The sequence below is a fragment of the Lepidothrix coronata genome, unplaced genomic scaffold (genome assembly GCF_001604755.1).
Source record: "Lepidothrix coronata isolate B3197 unplaced genomic scaffold, Lepidothrix_coronata-1.0 Scaffold113, whole genome shotgun sequence".
Taxonomy (NCBI): Eukaryota; Metazoa; Chordata; class Aves; order Passeriformes; family Pipridae; genus Lepidothrix; species Lepidothrix coronata.
In genome coordinates this window covers 1937504-1952653 of record NW_016690293.1, presented here as the reverse complement: position 1 = coordinate 1952653, position 15150 = coordinate 1937504, and the positions used below count along the sequence as shown (strand labels likewise).

Sequence of the window (15150 nt, the reverse complement as noted above, 5' to 3'; positions counted from 1 at the left end):
GACTGTAAACACAAACCTGAGATGGCCACCATAGGCTAGGATGACTAATGTGAAGATATAAAAGTCACAGAAAAGAGATTCATGCCCTCATCAATATCAACATTTTCCCCTTATCAAGATGACAGACAAGTGTCAAGAACTGTCACAAAAAGACAGGAATTGTTTAAGTGACGTGAGGTTATACTATTGTGGTGTACAAGTGAAACATCTTCAATGGTTTTAAAATAAAATATAAACTGGATACATAAATGTGAGACTACTGTATCACTGATCCAAAACATTAAATGAGGTATTTCACAACCTGTTTATGTTGTCTCTAAACACAGAGAGTCCCAATGCTTACTGTACCAAACTTTTTATTATTTCAAACAAACTTCTGTACAAAAACATCAAAGCAGGCAAAGAAATTCGGTGACTTCAGCAAACAGCACATGACAACTCACGGAATGATTTAAGGTTTACACTTTTATTATACAAGTGACAAATAGCTTTTCTGTGGGCTACTTAAAGAGAAGACTTCATTGTTTGACAAATAATTGCAGGTAAGCATGTATTAACTTCAAAGCTCAACAGAATGGTCTGTCATCCACCTACATTCACCTAACTGGAAGTGACTATGAACAAATCAGGATTTTCCCTAATATACATTTTTAAATGTCCTCTCATTAAAAATGGAGCTTGTAAACAGTGGATTTACTACCGGGCAAAAACAGTGTGATCATTGCTTCCAGAAAAAAAAACAAAAAACAAACATAAACTAATGTGAGTTCTAATTCTGTTCCCGACAACAACACAGTGATCGGCTGCTGCAACCGCAGGCGTGCGACAGGAATGCTGGAGATGTGGTGCTGTCCAGTATCACCACATGTATGATGTTGGCACCTGTGGGTTCGGATCAGGTCTGAGAAACGTCATAGTGGTTGTTCTGCTCAGAAATAAACTCTTAAGTCAATCCCTATTCCAGAGAACTTGTGATACTAATACTGTTTAAGAACTGAGTTCAATGATACAATTTGTCACAGCGCAGCCAAGTTTCAGCAGACCAAATGCATCTTCAAAGTCTTAAGGTAATGTTTTTAGAAGTGATATGCATGAAAATTCCAGTGAAAGCATACAAACCCTGATATATGTACACAGGAATAAGCAAATGTAAATCTGAATCTGTGCACAAGCACTGGAGTTTTCACACATATAATGCAAGCAAAGTACACAAAATCAAACACATTTTCAGAACGTGACCTCTGCAAAAATATGTACAGCAACTGCAGACCACCCAGAAGACACACACTTAACAGAGCATGAGCACTTTGCTGCTTTTGGCAAAGTATTTCTATTCCATTTACTGGAAAATTTACTAGAAAGTAAGAACAAACAACGCAGCAAGGAACTCAACTCCTTGAAGTATCAATCACATCTCAAAAACCAATGAAGAGCAGTCAGCTGACAAATATTTCTGTGTTGACTCTGAATCATCTAATGAATAACATTGTAAGGAACTTGATAGAGTTCCTAAGAACAGCTCAGCTCTTAAATTTATATCATCCCTAGTTTGATGAGGCCAATTTGACACTAGGAAATTTGCTGCTACAGAAGAGTGTCCCAGTTTAGATCAGCAAAAAAATTACTTACCAGCTAGAGCTGCCAAAGAGCTAATGTTCATTGTGATATATTTACACTGACAAACTCTTTCCAGTTAAGTCAAGGTATTAGTATTTTCCCTTTTCTTTCTAAATCTAATAAAATTATACAGAATTTTCAAAATTTATCAATGGTCTTTAAACACATTTTCTGTTTATTTATATTGAATCTGAAAAAGGATATTAATTTCCTCAATTGTAGAAAGGTACATTATACTTAATTAAAAAGGTAAAATTATCTCTTCGTAATACATTTTTGGAGGACAGCCAGCACATAATTCTTAAAATTAGGTGGATCTCCACTTATTACAGGAAAGACAATGTGTTTTATGAGAGTGATGAACATTCAGGTATTCTCCTATTCATAGTAGTTTGATGAGATCCTAAAACTATGCACATGTTCTTAAAACACATCCAATGAATTTTCCTTTCCTTCATGTTAACTTTCTCCTTCTTTAAAGCTCCTTTTTTGTGGTACCTTTGACATTTCAGTTTATTTGATTTCCATTTTGTCTTCACTACTACTTAATTCTCTGATAGAGAAGGTGTTTAAGGATTAAAATGCACAGACAAACTGTCATAACTGAAGTATCTAAGTAAAAAAGTATTTTAAAGGTCAGAAGATAAAGCCTAGCATAAAAACAGGCTGCACTATATAAAGTCAGTCAGGTTATTAACAGATTCATATATTTTAGCAATGTGAAGAAAATGGTTATGTAAATACACACAAGTATTAACATCAAACTGTATTAAATTATGTAAACATACACATCTTCTGTGATCAATACAAACATCTACTTGTCTCAGGATACTACTGCAGCATAGCTCGAATTTGTTTTGAAGTAGATTCATCATTCAGGTGTTTTGTAGTGAACCTAGAAATTACAAGTTAAAACAATATTTTATAAAATGAATGGGCATTAGGGAAGTCTGAAAACTTGAAGCCCCTTTTTGAAATCAGCACAGTTTAGTTTCACAAAGGAGGAATTTACATGTTTCACTGGAATTTAACTGGTAATAGTCTGGTGCTCTTCATCTTCTAAATACTCTTTGCAATAAATTATTCCCTTCTAAAAGATGGAGAATTGTGGCTAAATTCTGTTTTCTACCCGCCTACAGCACTGTCATAATTTGGGTCAAAATTATCTCCCTTTTTTTTTCCCAGTTAAAAGCCTCAAAAGAAGCAAAATCATGGAAAGACATAAGAAATATGGTAAATATTAAAAGCACTTAGGAATCCAGACTGACTTTTGGCATAATCTATTACTTAAAGTAGCTTTCTTAAATGTCCTGGGAAGACTGAAGAGCTTTATTGTTTTTTTTTTCCAAGTTTGAGAAATAGAAATCCTACACTTGGCTTCTAAAATGTTCTAGTTGCTGGGGTATTTTATATAACAAATCTTAGCTTAGATACACTGTTGACAATATTTATAATCCTTGCTTATCCAACTGAAATGAAACTGAGAGAAATGAATGCTACTTAAGAAAACTCCAGGTAATGAAAGCAAACCTCAAAGGACAGTCTTAATAAATCAAGTTTCTAAGGTGGAGAGTCTTAATTATAAAGAGATAACTTTCTAAGGCTGAATCACACAATTATTCCACACATACCTGAGAGCATTCAGAAGTCCTTCCACAGTGTCAGGTGGTTGTTCCTTTAAAACTTTTATGCATCCCTTCATCTGGGAACAGAAGCATGCCACTATTGAACAATAATATATGAACTGCACTAGCTGAAAACAAGGAAAAATTTCACCATAGACAGGCAGGGTTTTTTTCCTACTGAGTGTTAATGCTGCTTTATATGACACAATAAAAGCATTAAAACTTATTAACAATTATATCTAAGTTAAAAACCCAACTTTGGAGAAAACATCTCCTTTAATAAGCATTTGTAGAGAGTAAATTACATATCAAGTATGTATATATTTTCACTTGAATATGATTTCTCCAATTCCAAGTTAGAAAAAAAAATTAAGAACAGCTGATACAAGCTAAAAAAAAAAGATTTGGGGAGTTCCATCTCGTTGTTAGCAACTATCAGAAGAGATGTTTTAACTTCGACTTTTATTTTTATGTTTGAAGACAAGGAAGTAATTTTCAGTATTCAGTTTCTAGTTGTAAATTTAACTGGTGACATCTTATGATTATTTCCATAACAAGGGGTTACAAATTTAATCTGAGATAAGAAGTCCATGATGTTGACTTTAAACACTACACTGAATGAACATCTTTGTAGAGACTGCAAAAAACAGGTTGAAACTCTGTCCAAATTTACAAAAAGGGAAATGAAGCAGAGAAAGCAGGGGTAGAACTCATTTGACCCACTCTACAGACTCCCTATCTATTCAATAGAGAGAAACAAGAAATCTCTCTAACCTATTCAGAATACACTTTTATATGTAATGAATTATGCCCCAGAAGTACCTATTTCTTCCCACTGCTATGAAGACATCTAATAAAGTTATCCAGAAATTAGTCTAGATGAATTCCACCTTATTCAAAATGACAGATAAAGGCATGGTTGACTCAAGATCTGAATCTTCTAATTTTCCAGGTCACATTAGAGTGCTAAATCTATGCACCAGTATTTTCTTTGCAGTTAAAGGCACCTCTGCCTTATTAAGGAAGTGGTTGATGAAAAACTCAACTGAAGTCAGGGTCCATTTATTTGCCAACAAAAATTACTCAGAAAAGTCGTTCAGCCTCCTTGGCAGTGACCAGCCTAACAGACACTGATTACTGCTCAGGTGGCTCATTTCTACCTGGAAAGCATAACTAGCTTTGCAAATAGCAGATCAGATGAAACTCTCTGGGTAGCACCACGTGTTTTGAAGTGACACCGCTACTGTTACCAAACCAGAGACACTCAAGACTATATGCACATAGCTCAGTAGAGATGTGCATGTCCTGTCAGATCCCCCTCAAAGGGGATGAAAATTCAAACAGTTCTTTTTCATTTTTGTTAGAATCAGAATCCCTAGAACAGTCAAAAAGAGAAGCTATCAGGCTGCCTAAGCTAGGAGCCTGTAATTAACAGCTTGAAATACAGCCTCCAGTTTTGAAAGAGTAAGGAAAGGGTAATATACTCCACTGTCCCTGAAATTCTCTTGAAATGGCTCCCAAGAAGTGGGAGAAAAGAATTGTTTTTCACAGTAAAACAAACTCATCATCTGAAATATTAGAAGATGTTTTAATTCGAGAAGAATCACTAAACTAATTAGTTTTAGTCAAGATTTGGGACCATGTAGTCATTAAAAAAAACCTGAGTCATACATCTCCTGCTTCCCATTTGCCTCTCCATAACTTTACTGTAAGATTATAGGGCTTTAGGATAAACGTGAGAAACAAAGTACACACACTGTATATTTGGTCCTATCAAAATTTCACTTGTGTTATCTCTGTAGGCAAGAAACTGAACTGGCAGTCAGGAAATCTGCATTCAAGTCCCACGCTCCATCTGCTTCATGACCTTGAGCAGATCAATTCACCTCTCTGTGACACATCTTTCCCTCTGCATAGAGTCAAAGAGGAGATGCGGCAAAACACTGGTATCTGCAGATGCAAAATGCTAATGAAGACCCAGGGTCATGGAGGGCAATAATATATATGTTTTTTCTTTTCTTTTGAAGCGAGCTGTCTTGTAAAGGGAAAGACTTGGCATCTTTTTTCATGAATAACAGATTATTTCTGCTGAAAGACGTCATGCATAAGATTTAGGTTTGTAAAAACATATAGAAAAAAATAAGAGTGCTTTTTTTATGTGTGCTTGCAATTTTTCAAATGGAAAAATAAGGTTGATTTCCCTGTGACTGGCCATGCTAATGCTAAAACTGAAGGGTCATTATCAGCATTACAACAGTAACATTTCAGTTCTGCTACTTCAGATCTCACACAAAGCAGAGACAATGTTGAATATCTACTTATTTACAAGAGAATTACTGCCAAAAAGAGCATTTCAGGCTCAATAAAATACATGATTAAAAAAAATTATGACCATGGACCGTATTCCAGGGTAGATATAATAAAAATTATTTTACTGTAACTATACACTTGGCAAGAAAGCAGAGCTAACAAAAAAAAATTATTATCTGTATCTGGAAGAAAATGCAAAGAAAAAAAGTTGATCCTTATTTTACTTTCAAACAAACTGATGTATTAAAGTACACAGGTGAAGACAAATTTTAAATTTTGCCACCCAAAAGGAATTAAAATAATTTGTACCAAGTCATAAGCTTGTGCTGAAAGAGAGCTGCAGACTAGTATTCCCAAACCTACAGAGTATTAAAGAAAAGCATCTCTTACATCAATCTTTGATGTCTTTGAGAAAGCTCCCACAGGATGAACGTGATCATACAGAATAATAACTCCCACCATTACTCGCATGCAGAACATAAGGGTCTCTTCACTGGTGAATCTACTCCTATACTCTCTGGAAAACAGAACAAAAGAAACAAACAGTCTTGACTTTTACTAGACAATTTAAAAAAATTAGACAGTGAGTGCATGAAATCTGAACCAAAAGTGTATTTTAAGGCTGAAGATGCACCTTAGTAAGACTTCAAAGATCTTTGAGTATCACAAGCCCTTGCCAGTTTAGAAGAATGGTTAGAAAGCAAATAGAGAGATGTAAACCTCTGCTAATACTCATGCACAGTTGAGATCCTCACTTCACAAAATGTATGTGATGATAACTTCACAGAAAACTTCATGAAATATGATGGAGACTGATCATACTTCTGTTTAATTTCAGAGACCCAACACACTGGAGTCTCAGTATGAAGTACCACTAGATAGGACTCGTCTGAATTAATTCCAGAGTTTTTCTCTGACTTTTCATAAGAGTATGGATGGCACTGTTAAGACAGCCCCTCTAGGCTGTAATCCCTGAAACCATTGTCAGGAAATGAAAAATGAACTGCAGCAGAGAAAAACAGAAACTGGGAAAAAAAGAAATTATCATATTTATTCTAACAAATATTATTTTGAGTAGATAATACATACATTTGTTTAGTGTCATTAATTTCAACAGAAAATTCATTTCAATATAAATTAATTTATAAATATAAATAATATGTAGAAATATTTCAACATAAATATGAATTTATTTTCAATACAAAATTTGATTTTTTTCACTTAAACGACATTAAAAATATTAAAATCTGTACTACAGTACCTCTCAGTTTCCAATTTGAACTTTTATTCTTACACAGCATCATAACATGAACAGATTTAAAGGCTATAGACATTTTGATGTGATAATGCTTGATTATCCCAAAATTAGAATTAAATATCAGATAATCTTCTAGTAGATGACTCACAACTTTGTTTCTCTTCTTTGGCCAAAAAAGAGAGCTGACACATAAGGCTACTTTTCAATTACTACTCCTACGATGTCCTGGGATTGTGAAATGAGTCCTGCCCCAACATATACTTCTCCAGAATTTTCATAAACAAACCTCAGAAATTCTGCCTTTTACATGGCACCATGAGCAAATGATTCAAAGGCAGAAAACTCTACTTTGGCTCTATCTGGTATGTGTTTTCCACTAAAGAGACATCTAACCTAAAAAATACTCCACTAAATGCACAGCAAAACAATAATAAACAACCCCACTGGCTATTATCTACACCAATAGATATGAACACAGCTGTATAGCTGAATACATTCATATGAATGAAAAAATTATACAGCTGAATTTTTTCATATCTAGAATAAGATGGCTGCATCCAAAAAAATATCTACTTCAGTGATCCTTGAAATAGTCCTTGTGTATCATTTGCTAAAGCTCTGCGTGGAAGAGCCAAATTCTTGCCTCTGTGTGCTAATAATTGAGCAGCACGAGCAAACAGGAGGCAGCAGTTGGCCTATGGGCCAGGCTAGACAAGACATGGACACTGAAGCCTATGAGTGCATGAGATTCCACTCATATTTTAACCTTTTGTTGAAATGCAGGCTGACCATGTAAGCTCCCTTGAACAAAACCCAATGCTGATTCACGAAAAACATCATAAGGTGGTTAAAATAGGAGGTAAGGCTTTCTAATACCAGGCTGTGCTTTGTGTACAAAAAGTGGTAACAACTTAAGGCAAAGATACAGTTTTTTTTGGAAAAAACTGAGGTGCCCCATGTGGCAACTTCAAATACAGGTTTCTCTCATACAAACCCCCCAAGATTTAAGATAAAACTTACGGTGTTTCCAGCATGACTTTACATACACTGGCCATAGTACTTAGACAATCCGTTGTATTTTCAATTGGTAACGTTTTGTTCTGGAAGGTAAAAAAAGAAGTCCATGTTCAGTAAACCATCATGCAAAATTAAAATCAAGGATGCCTGTGTTAGACCTTTCTCCCCCATTACCTACTTCTGATACAAAATGTGTCGTTGCGTTACTGAGTGTCTTCAGCATTGGTGTGGCTTCTGCATAAAACAGGGACATCCTATTGGCCATTTCATTGTTCACTTCATTCTCAATGTCTAGCTGATGAAAACAGGAGAAAAAACAGTCAGTAAAGCTCTTTAAAATCTTGCCAGCAGCAAGAAAAAGATACAGTACATGTTCATGTCAGCAAGCAGATTGTTGCATGAATAGTTCCACTCTAATCACTTCATCCGGACTGCTGATTAACTCTCAGTGTGAAGGAGAGAACACAACAGCTAGCGAATCAAAAGCAAAAACTTCACTATAAATGGCATAAATGTATCCTGATAAATACCTCAGTGTGAGCAGCAGATCAGAGTTTATTTACTTACATGCATGTTGTTTATTCTGTTGCGACTTATTGTCCGCCTGTAATAACTGAAGTCATTCTGAATTGCCGGGTTTCTCATCTTTCAAGAAGACAAATAGGAAATAATCAGTTTTGGTTCAAAACACATGGCAAAATCAAAATGTATTAAAAGATTTTATTAACCTTAAGTTCATCAAAACGAAGAGTAAAATGTAATATTTCTGCAAACTCTTTTGCTAGAGCCTGTTCCCGTTCCAGGTGCTGAGTCGGAGTGTAAGGAGGGCAGGTCAGTGATTCCAGTAAGCTCTGCAGGGCTTTCTCTGAATATAAAATCAGAAGCACAAATTCTAGTCAGTCCACATTATGACAAAGTTTTAAGTGCGTATCTAAATATACTGCTTTTGAAGGGAAGGAACCCTCTGAACATGCAGAGCCCTAACAGAAATTCTTTTTCTTACTATCCTAAAGTGAGAAACATTAGTCAAAGACACCTGCCTCTTCAGGCTCTGCCATTTTCTCTCCATTTTGTATCACTGAGCTCTTTTCCCTTTATCTGGGATCCCTATCAAGAATTCTAGAGGAAGCATTTTTCTTGCATTCAACTCTTACATTCATTCAAGATATTCAACTCTTTCATCTTCCCCAATTAGCCATCAGCTCAGTATAGATTATTCTGGCATCTCCGTTACTAAAAGTATACTCCTAGGCACTGATAGTAATATAAATCAGCTCTTGTGGCTATAATTACCAGCATAACTTAAAAAGTGAAAGACTTAGTTAGCAGGATGCTGTAGAATTCCCTTGCATTGGGAGCTCTTCCACTTCATACATATATTCTTGCAAACTTTTTCTCTTCCAGAGTCCTAATTCAAAGAGCAATTATATAATTTTTTGTGTTTATAGAGATGACAAAGTTAAATTAAGATTAAAAATAGGCCTTGACAAATGTAATGCAGTTAAATGTCTGCTGATATCAAACAGAAGGAATATTAATTCTTTAAAAGTCTGTGTATAAAGAAGTTTCTATTTTCCTATATATAAATAACCTATTAAACAAACATACTAAAACAGGGCTCACCTAATCTCAGTGAAAACTCATAAAAGCGTTTCAGCCTTACAACCAGAGGACAGACTGAATTCCATGCTTTTTCTTGCAACTGGATATCATTGGGATTTTGTATTGCCTGAAATGAAAATATTACTGTAAAGAACTGTGATAAACAAATAACAAGCAAAAGGCAGTCTGTAATTTTTCTACATAATTTTAGAAAGTAAGTATTGTAAAACACAGAACAATTCTGAGAAATTATATTACATAGGAACAGAAAATTAATAATTAAAAAAATACCATGTTTTCCACCTTCCCTGTCCCCCTGTAACATACCAATTTAAAATCATTCATTACAGTGCACCACTGACATAGGGAAACATGCTCTAGTGTATTCTCTTGGGAACAAAACTATTGTAAAAGCACCAGGTAAAAAGCCTTTTATACGACTACTGGTTACAGAAGTAGCCTTTTATTCAAGGTTTTGATGATTTTGAGATCTTCAACATGTTGAAGTTCTTAAGTAATCAACAGCTCACAGTAACAGTAACTGCAAAGCTGATGCAGGAAAAGGTTTGGTCACCTGAGAAAAACTGTAAGTTACAGTTCAAAACTGTACTTCAGGACCAGTTTCACAGAATAAAGTGGATGTAAGGTTAAAATTTACTGTGGTTCATTATTCCACTTACACAGAAGAGCAACTACTTTTGTCATGTGTTTCTAACATCCAAGTATTATTTCTTCCATGTCCTCAACTTCTCTACTAGGAGATACATGAAATAGGGTATATAAAATGGTGTTCTTAAAGTGAAAAATAATTACTAATTACTAACAGAAAACCCAAAAGAAGTTCCAACAGCCATCATTTAATGACTTCACATTAGGTATTTACATTGAATATTATGCATAATCTGTAACGTATTTTATAAATACAATTTTAATGAGACTTTCATATCAATTCATTCAATGTCCTTGGATAGAGAGCAAAAGCTAGGAACACATTGAGTTTTGCTTGGTTTTGCTTCCAAAGAACTCTCATTAACAAACATACATCTCTAATTTCTTGTCCTGCTCCTTTGTAAGCCTGAAGGTCTGCAAGCATACTTTCCGAGTCCTGTAAAACTGCACTGATCTGATTCCATACCTCCCTTTCTCCATCTGTGGGCTGTGCATCTAAGAAACAGAAAAGCAAAATGCACAAAGTCAAAAGGAAGCTGCAATACAAATGGCAAGATTACTCAGTTCTACTTAACACTATATCCAGCTTGACTATGAGTAACTCCATACTGATGTAGATTTTTTTTAATACACAATTATACTGCACTGCCATTCTGCTAACATCCAAGTCTCTGCTTTTTATAGCAAGGAAGGAAAAATAGTACAGTTTTTGTATGCTCTGGCTCATAATGCCTCTTCTCAAAATGCAGCATTTTAAAGAGCAGCAGTATCATAAAGCAATGTTATTAGAAAATAGGATAACGCATCAGTCCCTCTCTTTTATGAGCTCCACAGCTCAATTACAAAGAATTGTTCACTTTTCTTGCAGCTTGGGGATAAAATCAGGCCTTTCAATGGACAGAACAGTGGGATATTACTCCACTTTGACTTTGCTCCGGGTTTCCTTAACTAGGGTAATTTATTTCTCCTTTTATAAAACACAGATACGCTACTGTTAAAAATACATTTTTTCTCAGTATGCCAGAGATCATTTCTGCCACTAAAATAAATCTAGATCTGCCAATAATCAGTTTTCAGGGTGGGAGTGACCTGTAGACCTTTATTGTTCAGACAAATGACATTTGAAAGTAGATCAATTTTCCCATTCAAATCTAATCCTATGGGATTTACACAGCAATATGACACCAAGGAGTGATGTTATGACCAGAACATAGGCATGTTAGACAAGTCTTCTTTTGCTTTAAAACATAAAGATGACAAGCACTGACCAAAGACTAGATGACTTATATATAGGATTGCAATGACATTGCCCCAGCAGATTTCTAGAGAGATACAACTATTTTTTTTTACTTAGTTTTGTATTAGCTTGTAAAGATAGAATTTTAATTTTTAGGGAAGGAAAAAATTACTTTGAAGGTGAATCTTAGAACTTAGTGACTATTTGTTTGAATTAAAAAGAACGAGATAACTCCAAAACTCATCAGTTAAGACGAGCTACAGTACACATTTCTACATTAGTAGACAAGAATTATTAAAAATACTTTTTCTATTTAGTCTTATCAGTCTTCTTAAGACAACAGACACATTTTTATACCCATGTATCAGTACAGGATTCATTTATCCAGCCCCCATCAGAAGCAAATGAACCAAGTTCACATTGGAGTGTATGGAAAGAACAGTCACCCTCTCCATGATGTTTCAGGTGAGGATAATTTGTTTAGATGTTTCAAGTTATCTATGGACCTTGCATGAACGGGACACAAATGGCTGAGATTTACATGTCTGTAGCTCTGAAGCAACTAGCACTTAAAATCTTTCCTATATTCCTACGGCATCATGAGTCCCATGAGACTGGCAACATAAAACAACATTGATTTGACTTTCCTTTTATGCTGGAAGTTTTCCTTAATCTTATTTAAAAAGTGAAAGCAAACATAAGCTGGGCTTACTTAGCTGGGTTTTATAGCCAAAATACTTCAGGTGACTAAAAAATTCCATTATCTTTCAAAAAGTGAGGGAAAGTCGCATTAAAGGGAAAAACCTCACAGGAAAATCCCATCTGAGACATGGATGTTGAACCAGTCTATCAGTTACATTAAGTTTACAGTGTTCCAGACTGCTTCTTTCCTCAAGGTGCAAGAAATCTCAGGTATACACTGGAAGGGGTCTGTCACCTTGTGATAAACAAGCAAAACAGAAAACCCTTCTGAATTTAATGAGGAAAGTGGTGATCTTGCTAAGCAGCTACCAATCATATAACAACAGAGTAGGGAAAGGTAAGAGTTGCACATAAATCAGTATCTATATTTTAATAGTTAAATAAAAGTTAATTAAAATAACATTTTCAGTGAATACTAACACCAAAGAGAAAAATAACTTGATAATGCAGTTCATGAATGTAAAATTTGCATGTGAAGCATGTTGTTAACCTTGTTGGTTAATAAAGTACTTTTATGTTACTTTTCACAATTTCTTTGCTTAAAAAAAATTAGGGCCTAAGAGGCTCAGCACTTTTGGACTTCAAAATGGCCTTTACTTACACCCTTTATTGTAAATATTTTTCAAATTTATCTTTTGGAGTTGGGGAAGGAGGAATATTTGAAACTCATTGAGCTTTCTGTAGTATCACAGCACCTGGGGAAGTAGGAGCAAGAGGAAGGTAGGTGTGTGGGAGATGGGAAAGAAAGAGAAGGGAGAGGAATAGGGCTGCAAAGGCTATAGAGCAACAGGCTTAGCTTGCATTTGCAGAAGCTGTTTATATTTATGCTGGAAATGTTTAGCTTAAAAATAAAGGTAGGGAGGATGATTCAGGCTTTTAAAAAAAAACATGCATCTTATTTATGAAATACATGTTATGCAAACAGATGTTCTGAAAAGACCATGGCCATGTTTCAAAAGGGATTTTACATGAAGATCCTGCCAAAAATGGTCAGCTAAATTAACTTCAGTGGATCACTTTGAAAACAATTTTATCTTACTGTCAACAACAATAAAAACAGCAACAAGAACTAAAAGGAATAGAGACTTCATGGCAGATTTTGGGTTTTAAAACCGGCTTTCTATTCCAATGATACCAAAGCCTGTTTCTCTGTTCTGAACTAAAAAATGCCAGTCCTGAATCACTGTATGGGATCACTGCCTGGCAGCGCTCACCACTTATCCTCATGCCACCACAGAACCAGCGCACACTTAAGCAATCTGAGCCCGTTTATAAATAAAACCACTGCCACTGACTAACTCATGCTGGATGCAGGCCTTCTTAGTAATAAGCTACCATAATGACCAGACTTTGATTTCAAGTCTGAGTTTTTGGAGTACTCATGAGTGGCATTCAGAGCACGCTGTCTTTAATAAGACAAAATAGAAAGCCCTTTTATCTCCCTTTGGCCAAATATTTCTAATGTGAACCCTAAACCCAACAACTACATGAATCCTAGTGGAGGCTTGAATCTTCCATATACAGATTCTATCAGCAAAACTTCAAAATTTTAGCTCTGGAGAGAAATGCAGTTCTATTGGCTCCATCAGAAATAACCAGGACATGATAATTCATCCCTTCCATGAACACATGCTCTCTTTCATTTTTATCTATGATCCGTACCATGTTTTGGATGGCACTTTGCACTTCATAAAAACAAGGAGGAAAGCTGGATCCAACACAATCCATTTGTGGATGCATTAAGTATTTCAGGTGAATGAAATACTTACTTTCAGGCATGAAAGTGGGATCTTGTTTCAGAAAACCCCTCCAGCAGTGCAAGGTATCTATCTCATCCTTCACCAAATGTGCATTAGAAACTGCTAGGGAGGTAAAACAGTAGTACTCATAGGACCAGATTAAATATAGAAAGGATATGAAGCCTTTATCAATACAAAATGAAGGATAACGGTATCTCAGTAATTAATTTTAATGAAGGGATAACAAACAGTACTAAAAGAAGCACTTCAAACTCACACACCCTTTCTCAATCTGAAATGCAGACCAAAAGCTCAGAAGTTTATTCCACTCTCAGGTGGTTAAGAAGATTCCCACTGAGGATGGTTAGTGCTTCCATTTCAGTGAATATGGAATCATATTTGTCATAAAAATACCATACCCTTCTGGCCTCAATACCATAGCAAAAGTAAGCGAGTTAAACAAGAGCTCTCACAGGCTCTGCTTTCAGCTTTTCATGTCATCTGCTGAAGGTGGCCAATAATTCCATCAGCCAGCCAGTTAAGAGAGCAGTACACATATTTAACTGCATAATGCTAAAGTCCTATTTCAAGTTTGTAACCATGACAATATTTTTTTCCATGCCAATTTGGCACAAAATTAGATGAAAAACTCCTAGAAAAGAGCAAAGGCATTACAACTACAGTGAGTAATACACTTCAGAGGGTGCCAGAACCTGCTATACTCCATATATTAAAAAACCCTAGTACTGGACAGCACCAGTACCCTATCCAGGCTACAATGGGTTTTTGAATTTTAGCCTACAGGCAGAGTGCTGTGCCAAGGATGTCAGTGCCGGGCTCAGCTCTGTGGCGGACATGGAATGGACCCCCAGCCTCTCTCCAGCTGAGCTGTAGCTCCTGCTTAGGGCATTCTGCACAGGAGGTGAGTGTAACTTCCTGCAGGCTGGGTCCAGATCATATCCCCAGCCTTGCTGCCTGTGCAGTAAGGGTATTAATTAATATCCTACTATGTGAAAAGTGGGCAGTTGTTTTGCTGCCAGACATGTGCTAATAATAGACCCTTTTAATCATACATGAAAAATAACTGAAAATTTCATGAATCGTTCTGGGGATGGGGGGGAGTCTTAGAAAATAAGAATCACGGGGGTTATGAGAGGGATTAAATTAGGATCAGGTAACAAGCCCACCCAGCTAACATTTAAGAAAAAAAGGAGCCTGCTCACATTAAGGTTAGAGAGTTTCGTCTTATAAAAGGTATTTGAGGAGAGGATGGGACTGTAGATGTCCCTTAAGGACACCTCCTCTCAATAATCTATAAGCTTTAGTCTTTTAGGTTCAAAATAAATTGTTGTTGCCTCAAACTCCAAATTATTT

The 15150-nt window shown here is 35.7% G+C and overlaps 1 protein-coding gene across 12 annotated transcripts in view; it reads right to left on the bottom strand.

Moving 5' to 3' along the window:
* Positions 1-316: 316 nt before the first annotated feature.
* Positions 317-15150, bottom strand: part of FAM49A (family with sequence similarity 49 member A) — a 53787-nt gene continuing 38953 nt past the window's right edge. For 7 of the 12 annotated variants that reach the window (XM_017824823.1, XM_017824820.1, XM_017824817.1 and 4 more), the window contains 9 exons: positions 10472-10593; positions 9451-9556; positions 8556-8692; positions 8395-8472; positions 8006-8122; positions 7831-7910; positions 5943-6069; positions 3249-3370; positions 317-2512 (listed from right to left, as the gene is read on the bottom strand). In XM_017824823.1, the coding sequence (XP_017680312.1) occupies positions 2449-2512; positions 3249-3370; positions 5943-6069; positions 7831-7910; positions 8006-8122; positions 8395-8472; positions 8556-8692; positions 9451-9556; positions 10472-10593 (953 nt within the window). In that variant the 3' untranslated portion in view covers positions 317-2448. Of the gene's footprint in view, positions 2513-3248; positions 3371-5942; positions 6070-7830; positions 7911-8005; positions 8123-8394; positions 8473-8555; positions 8693-9450; positions 9557-10471; positions 10594-15150 lie in introns of those variants that run through there. The other 5 variants (XM_017824822.1, XM_017824827.1, XM_017824826.1 and 2 more) reach the window with 3 other exon arrangements.